The sequence below is a fragment of the Microchirus variegatus genome (assembly GCF_963457635.1).
Source record: "Microchirus variegatus genome assembly, chromosome: 20".
In the NCBI taxonomy this organism is placed as follows: Eukaryota; Metazoa; Chordata; class Actinopteri; order Pleuronectiformes; family Soleidae; genus Microchirus; species Microchirus variegatus.
Genome location: NC_139821.1, coordinates 15,080,400 through 15,089,724, shown reverse-complemented (window position 1 = coordinate 15,089,724; position 9,325 = coordinate 15,080,400). Strand labels below are relative to the sequence as shown.

General features: G+C 44.6%; 1 protein-coding gene across 1 annotated transcript in view; it reads right to left on the bottom strand.

The window, feature by feature from the left end:
* Nucleotides 1-255: 255 nt before the first annotated feature.
* The window catches only part of arid2 (AT-rich interactive domain 2), a 33,274-nt gene continuing 24,204 nt past the window's right edge, over nt 256-9,325 (bottom strand). The window contains exons 12-19 of the mRNA XM_083906913.1: nt 8,905-9,125; nt 5,700-8,092; nt 4,321-4,469; nt 4,085-4,223; nt 3,884-3,966; nt 3,299-3,422; nt 3,086-3,177; nt 256-1,864 (exon numbers count right to left, since the gene is read on the bottom strand). Of these exons, the coding sequence (XP_083763039.1) occupies nt 1,753-1,864; nt 3,086-3,177; nt 3,299-3,422; nt 3,884-3,966; nt 4,085-4,223; nt 4,321-4,469; nt 5,700-8,092; nt 8,905-9,125 (3,313 nt within the window). The 3' untranslated portion in view covers nt 256-1,752. The remainder of the gene's footprint in view (nt 1,865-3,085; nt 3,178-3,298; nt 3,423-3,883; nt 3,967-4,084; nt 4,224-4,320; nt 4,470-5,699; nt 8,093-8,904; nt 9,126-9,325) is intronic.

The following is a 9,325-nucleotide window of genomic DNA, read 5'->3' as shown; positions in this document are numbered from 1 at the left end:
ATCACAACACAAAGTGTTAAAGTATTAGACAGCTCGACAAACAAATTTATTTTTCTTTCATCAAATCCCTGATATAGATTTTTTCCAATCTTCTGAGCTTCCTGCACAGCAACATATACATGATCTGCTCTACATTTACTGCTAAATGTGCTTCGATGAAAACGGGGGGGAAATGAAAGGAGCGAGAAGTGAAAAACCAAAGCAAAATGTTCAGTGTTTTATTTAAAAACTATAAACAGTCACCAAAGTAAATAAAGCCAATCTCTAACAGACTGTTAGGTCTATGTATAGTCACACATCCTACTGACACCGCAGAAATGAGGATGGTTGGGTCGCCCCGGTCAGATGCTAATACGACAGGCAGTCATAAATGTTACACAACACACGGTAGAGAGGACAGTCTGAGGACGTGAGCCGGAATGTGGCATGGTATTAAGAATGAAAAAATAGTACAATAAAACTCCACACTATATTAAGATAGAAAAAAGTAGTGAAGAAAATATCATACCTGCACGTAAAGCAAAGAACACAGGAGAAAACCTGTATAAAAACTCCATGTATTTAAACCAATTTACAAATACAAAAGAATTTTGGTACGCGCACTGTGCCCGTACAATGACAAAACGCTTACAGTGGATATATGTCACTTGTGTGTGCGTGTTGAGGGGAGAGTGTGAGAGGGAAAAGGAAGGAAAGAGAATACCTTCAATATTTTTTCTTCTTCTACAAAATGACATGAGATATATTATTCCATACTCTTTCAGCCAGCAAAATGAGTTCTACAAGGTATTATAATACAAAAATGTCACAGTTCCACAAAAAACTGTTTTTTCCCCCATCCCTAAGCTTTACAGCATCAGTACCTTTGCAGAATTATTTACAGGTTTTTAAGTACATTCATCCACTGCTGAGTATAGAATCACATTAGATACAAGTGACCAGGGATCATAAAAAAGCAAAAAACAAAAACAAAAACATACTAGTTTATTCAATCCTACCAAAGTAATGCTTCTATTACTCCACAGAGCAAGTTCTCCAGTGGCTGCATCGGCATGAAAGAGGATCTTCTTTATATATATTCACAACATATTTACAAGATTCTTTTTCATTAATTGTAATGGTATTTATTTCAATAATAAATAAGTGAAAATATATTGACTCAAGTAAGAAAACCAAGCTACCAATTTTCTAAAGGAAAAAAAAAAAATCTCTGCACCAGTTGCCGGCTGAGTCCTCCTCCACCCGACCCTGTGGGACACCAACAATAGGCCCCGCCCATTTCACGAACCCCCCTGCCCACATGTACTTTTCAGTCAAAAGCCACTCACTCCAACGTACACATCAGTTCACGGGAACAAGGACAAAAAAATTAAAAGAAGAGAGAAACTTGAAAAGTGTGCTCGTGTTTGGGGTTTCGTTGTTGAGTCCCTTGGGGAAGCAGTCGTAAAGCACTCTCCCTGGTGGGCAGCTGGTGGAAGACCCCGTGGCAGTTTGTTTTAGTGTGTGTGTATGTATGTATTTGTGAGTGTGTGTCTGTGTGTGTGTAGGGGCAATTTGAACACAGGTGGCCAAGGAAGGAGGTGAAGGGGGTTGAGGGGAGGGTTGGCAGGTGCAGCAGAAGGAGGGTCTTTGTTGCAGTTCCTGTCCTCTGCTCCCCACGTGGACCCGCTACGGCTCACTGGTGGCTTTTTTTCCCCCTCTCGTCTAGGAGAGGGACGGGGTGGTGGTTGAAAAAAAGTTGTCCTTTTGGCGTTAAGCCTGAAGCGTGCGTGTCAGTTCGTAAAGGCATTTGGCGAGCGTGGTGGAAACCTCCATGTTACTTAGTGCGAGCACAGAGAGGTGCGTCTCATGCCTCTTTACCAACCTGAGAGACAAAGGAGGACACAAAAGTACAAACTTTAAGTTGAGAAAAAAAACAACACCCAAGGATGAATGGGTTCGTCATGTCTTATGGCATTTTTATGGCGAGACAGCAGGTTGTAAAAAGAAGTCACTTCAGATAGAAGACAATGGGAAATTTCACACTCAAGTTATGATGTCATGTATGATTTTCCCGAGTAATTAACGGTCTCAATCACGAGTTTCAGGTTTCAGAACATGATGTCAATTGTGAAATTATGTTCCCATTTAGAGGAAAAAAGATGATTAAAGTAGACAAATTATTATACCCCATTTCTCCAAATTAACCTAGTTCCTTGGTGTCCTAATGAACATGTCTGTGACATGCTTTGGTCAAAATAACTTAAGGATGAAGCACCACAGCAGTTAGCATTTGGAAAAGCGATCATTTGCTGACTCTAGCCGGCACATTGCGTCATATATAACATGTATCCACTGGACACGTAAATCCTCTGAGGCTGGAAGTTTGTGTAGAACGCTGTGCTGCACTGTAGAGCCAAGAATAGAACACTTTGCGGACTTCCGGTCACCAGCACTCTCGCGTTTTTTAGGACAAAGGGGAAGTCAACATTGCGTGTTTTACTTGGACAGGGTTAGTCATTTTTTTCGCACTATACCTACTCATAGGACCTCCAGAGTCCCAAATTTAAGGATTAAAATTATTAAAATGTTGATTTTGCATAATATGTCTCCTTTAAATACAGCACATCTGGGTGGACTGTAGTGTAAATGACTGCTGGTATTGTTTGACAGGGGCCTCACTGCAGGTTTCCTGTTCCGAAACCTCAAAATGGTGCTGGCTGAATCACCAATCTCAAGGCTTCAAAATGAGAGTTGAGATTATTTTGAGCAACGTAACTACCAGTTGACACTTGGTCAAAAGAGACATTGAAGAAGATGCTAATCATAGACGCTTGCTCAGAGTAATGTGAGGAGGTCCACCAGTACTCATGCATGCTCATTTCTGTGCTCAGAGAATAGAAAGTGTATGCAAATGAGCACAAACGCCTGGCAATAAATCGCCATGACTGGAATGGGGATGTGAAATAGAGTGCATAGAATCCTAGATTTATGTGAACCATAATTTTAGTATGAATGGGAATGTGAAGTGGCTTTCTGAAGACTGTAGCAGTATTTTTCATATTTTAAAATTATATCAATAACAAACACCATGTGAGAAACTTACATGCGACCACAGTCCGAGTGCTTGGCGATGTTCTTCAACGTTAAGGCAGCAGTTAGTCGTATGTGTTTGGTTACTGGTCCCTCTTTCTCGTCCTGCCACAGGAAACAGCCAACATAATCATGAATACTTATATAGATCATTTAAAAAAGTCTAAATGTATGATGCTTGTTAATAAAGGGGAAATGTGGTCAGGATCGGTCCAGTTCCACTCACAGTGAAGTCCCTGAAGACCAGGTTTCGAGAGCCTCTGCGAAGGGCCATGAGAGCTGCACTCGGATGATTGACGATTGCTTTTGGTGCTCGTGGTGCCGGAGAACTGCCTGCCACTGGAGGAGTCCTTCAAAAACAAATGACACACCTTGCATCAGTGCCTGTTGTCCCAGAATCTGTGTTGCTGCATTACCCCTCAAGAATCTCCATTTAATTACAGTTAAAACAAGTTCAATTGTCCATGTTCACACACTGGACTCAAATGAAAACCAGCCAATCAAGTGTTTGCTGCTCTGTGTGACTGTATGCTACTTCGTAATACACATGGCTCCAATAATCAGATTCCATTCATATTCCTCTTAACAGATTAAGAAGCACACTGATTATGACTCATCTACATTAAATCCACTGCAGGGAATCCGATTAAGACCAATACAAAAAGTCTGCATTGTGTGACTAAGATCAGAATCCTCCAATTTTTCCAATTTTGCCTTCGATGGGTAAAAGTAAGTTTCAAGGGTACAAGCAGGTACAAAACACCAACATCAAGATTTGATTGTAATTTGAAATGTAGAAAGATGTTCATACTGGGAAGAAGTCTGATTGGGACTTTGTGCCTGTTCCTCTAGCTTGAGTGCAGCCAGCAAAGCCTCTCGAGAACAGTGTTTATCCTGGGAAACCAAAAGCAGACACATTTAGGTGAGAAATGTCAGTATTAGATTGTTTAAATAAAAAATAAACTCATTAACTTCATTAAAAATGTTCTTAGTGTAAAGCAGGGAGTCTTACCTGTAAATGTGTGATGAAGGATAGTCTCTGCCGAGGAAAAGGTTCACATCCTTCCCACAGACACTGGCCTCCATACATGTCCTTCCCTCCATGTTTCGTTGCTGCGTGGTAAAACACCTGAGACGGTGTTTCAAACCACCTGGACAAACAAAGAGGAACAGATCAGCAGACTGTTGACTGTAGCAACTATGGTTAATTATGAACATTAGACAGTGGTGGATAGCAACGACAAGTACCTTTTACAGGACTGCCACAGACATTTAAAGTTCTGCCCTGCTTTCCTGCTTTGCTCTGGTGGCGCTGCAGAGGTTTGCTGTGCTGGGAGGTGAGGGTTGTGGTTCCCTGCTGGTGCAGGCTGCGATACAGGGGATGGGGTAACGGTTGGCTGCGGGGAAGAAACATCATGAGAACAGACAATATGGTATGGTCCATTATAAAAATGAGCAATTTGTTTCAATTAAACAACCAAAAAGATATTTAGAAATCCTAAAGGTGTTGGCTGAGATGTAACCGCTGTCCTTCTAGTGGTAGGAGTTGTTCTCTCAGCAGCATTAATATAGGAGGTGGGTATCGGTAAGAGCCACATGGTCTTAACTGGTCTCACCTTCTTAACCTCCACACATCAACTCCAAAACCACACCTGAATCCTTCGAGCCACAAGTGTTGTGGAGTGTGCGCATATTTGTTACATTCTCGTATGCTATATATATACATACTTTCCCGAGTGTATTTTGAAAATGATCTAAAGACCTTTGTTTATATTTAACAGTCACACATGACAGCTTGTTTCCACATGTCAGTTCTTGCTCTTGGAATTATACTTGTTTTCTTAGCTCCCTAACCCTAGCGACAACAATAACAACAACACAATGGAAATGAGGTGTGCTACCATTCAAGATGCAGGGAAAGATTTTTCAGTTATGCAAAAATGCAGATGCATAATAGACACTCTTATGCAAAATTCCACATCTCGCCTATTCTCATTACAGTTCACCAGCTAACACTAAAACACATCATACACACACCCACACACACACACATAGCAATTGGACACCCTGTCCAACTGGAACACCATGTGTAAAACCATTTCTGGCCACCTGAAAACAACATGCAACTTCAAAATTTAACTATCAATTTTCAAAATCACTCACAGGAGCCACATTCAAATGATTCTCCGGAGTATCAGGCCATCAGTAAAAAAAAAAAAAAAAAAAATCCAAAATGCTTCGACACATAATATTAAAAAATATTAATATTCTCGTTGACAGACCTGTGTTTCTGGCAAATAATTCAGTTGGGCTGTTTGCCTCAATGTATGTAACAATGTAATTAAATTCGAGCTAAAAGCTATCTGGGCTTCCTCCTGTTGTCAGTGATTCATTCAGGGAGAGCTGTACATTTTAAATACTATCAGCACTGTTGTTTAGTTAAAATAGTTAATGAGTTAATGTTAATTCTGGGGGTTTTTCAAAGTTTTTTGTTCAAATCTCTTGTATTTTCTGGATATCTTCCAATAAGGGAATAGAGAAATAATGACATGATATTGTCATTAAAGCATGGCTAAAACAACAAACCTAAGGTGGCACAAGACGTTTGCACTTCTGCAGCGACTCACCGTTGAGCCAGCTGTCTCTGTGGCGGAGCAGTTCCTCTGCTGAGTGGCGTTCTCTATTGCTACTTTGGCTACTGTGCTTGGGTCTGTTCCTGCTGGCACTGCCACCATGGTGGCACTGCTGCCGGCATTGTTGGGGTCACTGATGGTGATGATCCGCACTCCCACTTTATTCGGGATCCCAGAGGACACTGCCGCCATGCTGCGGTCCTCGTGCTCAGCCGGCCTCTTGAGGCCCCGAGCCTCAGAGGCCATTCCATTTGCAGGAAAGGCAGAAAGACTCTGGGAGGTAACAGTGGAGGGGAGGGAGGAGTTGGGAAGCAGTTGCTGTCTAAGCACAGCATGGCCAGGCCCCAAAGGTCCATTGGTTAATTCCGAGGGAAGCCTATTGCCTACTGCCTGGGGTCCGTTGGCCAGGCGCTCAGCCTGCTGGGCTTTGGCAGTGTCCTGCTGGGGGAGCAGAGGACTAGGGAGAGGGGGGTCAGAGCTGTGACTCTTTTCAGAGGGCCCCACCTCCCCATTCCCCAAGTACTGTTTGGAAGCAATGTGATTTGGAATGTTTTTGTTTAAGTTGCCACCACTGTCACCCCGATCAAAGTCACACACTCCATTGACCAAAGTCTTTTTGGGGTCAGGGTTGCCCTCCATTGGTTTGTTCAGGCAGGGGGACAGGGCCTGTTTCCCATTAGCAGGGTGACTCTCTGTAGCTGGGCCATTGAGTGCCCCCTGGCTGTTCCCTGAGTGGTATGGAGGTAGATCGGACTCCATGCACTTCCGACCATTAAGCAGCTTCGCACCTGCCACAACATCGCCGTTACTCGTTTTGCCATTGGAGGACTCTCCTTCTGCCAAAGAGGAGTTCTCCATCACCTCTATCTTCCTTTCATGGATGTGCAGACCCGTGGCATCCTTAGCCTCCTCCTCCTTTTGACAAATGATCTTGTCTCCTCTAAGGGGAGTTGGCAGTGGTGGTGGCGTCGGAGGAGCTGCTGGAGTGTGATGGGGCATCGTTACAGGAGAAAATGGAGGAGGGGGAACGACTGGAGCCACAGCCCCTTGGCTCACAGCAGCAACAGCAGCAGTAGAGGTGGTAAAGCCAGTGTTGGGGACCACGGTGAATGTGACTTGTCCAGCTGCCGTAGGGCCCTGGATGATTGTAGCTGCTCCCGGGCTACTAGTGGAAATGAGCTGGCCTGGCAAGAGCTGGACCGTCTGTAGGGCTGGAGCCCCAGCAGCAGGAAGCTGACCAGGAACTAGCTGAACATTAAGCTGCTGAGGAGAGGAATTCTGTGTGCTGTAGCCTGCCTGGTAGATGATCTGTGGACTGGAGGCTATCGTGCTATTGGGAGGGGGCACCTGTGGAGCAGGCAGAATGAGCTTCCCACCTGGTGTAGAAGGCCCTCGCTTTGGAAGCAACAGCTGTTTAATCAAGCTGGACTCTGTGGAGGTAGGTTGTGAGGGAGGAGCTTGGGAAATTATTTGGAGAGGCAACGGTTGTTGATGCTGCTGTTGGTGCCGTTTCATGGACAGTGCGTGGCTGAGAGTTTGATTGGGCTGGACCTGGGTATTGGACTGAGAGGCAGGAGGTGTGCAGGGACTGGAAGCAGCTCCAGATTGCCCTGCTATCTGGAGAGTCGGGGCACCTGGTCTGGCGGCGGGGTTGGCAAGAACAATCTGGTGTATGGCAGGGGTGTAGGCTGGGCTCTGCTGAGGATTGGGGCCAACTATTACAACACCCTGCGCCTGCTGCTGGTTGGGACTGGCTATCGTGGATGCTGGTCCACTTGACTGATTCGGCGCAGGTTTGGGAGCAATATTTTGAAATGTGACACGCGTACCCTGGGAACTGGGCACACTTAACGTTTGACCACCCCCCACCTGGATGGAGGAGGGTGCCGATACTGCAGCAACACAGTGAGGCTCCACTTGAGGAGCTCCACCATGAAGCCCAGACAAGGGAGGGGTTTGAGGCAGAGAAGGATGCTGGGAGATAGGGGGGCACACACCTTGTACCCTGGCGGTGAGGATATGGCCCTGTGGTACCTGTTGAAATATGGTGACGGGTGTTCCAGTAGGAGGTATGGGGGAGTGTTGCAGTTGATGAGCTGCAAGTGGAGTGGTGGGGTTCTGAGGGCTGTGGTTCTGGGTCACCAGTGTTGACATTGGAATCTGGACCACTGGACCAGGTCGCTGCTGCTGCTCTGCTGCCAGAGGATTTGGGGGCAACTGCGGAGGCACCTGTTGGGTCATCGGGGGACGAGAAACAGTTGGATAGCTTGCATGGGTAGGTTCCTGTGCAGTCAAGGCCATGGATGGGGCGGCAACACCAGTGCTGTGGTTAGGTCCTAGGGTCCGAACAAACTGGGATCCATGAACAGGGTGCCCTGCAGTCAGGCCTGGTTACAAACAGATAAGAAACTGCTCAGGTCTAGTCAGCAACTTAAAAGCCTAGTTTGTTCACATTCTAAATCTTTACATTGACACAATGTAGAGGAAAATATACAGTACTGTGCAAATGTCTAGGGCCACCATTAGATTTGTTTTTATCAATGCTACAATGACCATACAGCATAATTTTTTCTCAATCACTTTACTGGAACACAGCCAGAAAATATATGAAACATGTATACAAGTTTTCAGGAACAGCTTCTATGGGTTTACATGTGAAGGATGTAGTGTACCCTTACATTTAATTAGCACAACCCTGGCTCTCTTAAAACTGAAGTGGAACCCATAATTACAAATATATGCTGTGAAAAGGTTTTATCAAGACGCACTTTAGCATTACATGTATATATTGTTTGAATGAAACTCACTGGCAGCTTGTAAATGTACAAGGCCAAACTCCCATGCACATCATTCCAATCCAAATTATCACATAATTAGAGACATGAATACAACAAAGCTGTTGGTGGTGACCTGGGACATTTGCACATTATTATATATGTAATACATATAATTTAAGGTAGGCCTTCCAGAATTAATCTCCTCACAATATCTTTTCTGAAGTGATTTTGTTTGTTGTTGTCTACATCTTTGCATCTCTGCATATCATAGCTTTTGAGATTTGGCTATTGTCAGTATTGTTAAGCAAGCATCAAAACTGAGCCATAGGAGAATAGTTGGTATCTTAGAGAAACTCAGTGTGTATTCAAGTATAACTTTAACAAACAATTTGATCAATTTGAACCAATTGTACTTTCTATACCTGGTGGTGGGCCCTGAGGATCTCCTGGTGTATCTTGTCGTGCTGCTGGAGGTGGAGGAGCTGTTGCAGAATTTTGCTGCTGTTGCTGCTGAGACTGCTGGTAGTACAGCTGGATGGGCAGCGGGATTGATCTTCGCCTTAGCCCTACCAGAAGGATGTGAACTTGTCCATTTACCTTTGGCTCCTCCTGCCGCCGCATCGTGTGGTTGGGGAACACAGTCCTGTAGCGGGAGAGGCAGATGCAAAGAAAACAGATGGGTGAGTAGGGATGGCCACATGAAAGATGTCATAATCCGTCGCAATGTGGTGTCGCTATTATGATGCCATGCCCCCTCCCTGCCACACAGACACACAATGGCCTTGCAATAATGTATTAGTAAATTAATTATTTAAATTCTATTCATCTCTACATCACCTTTAC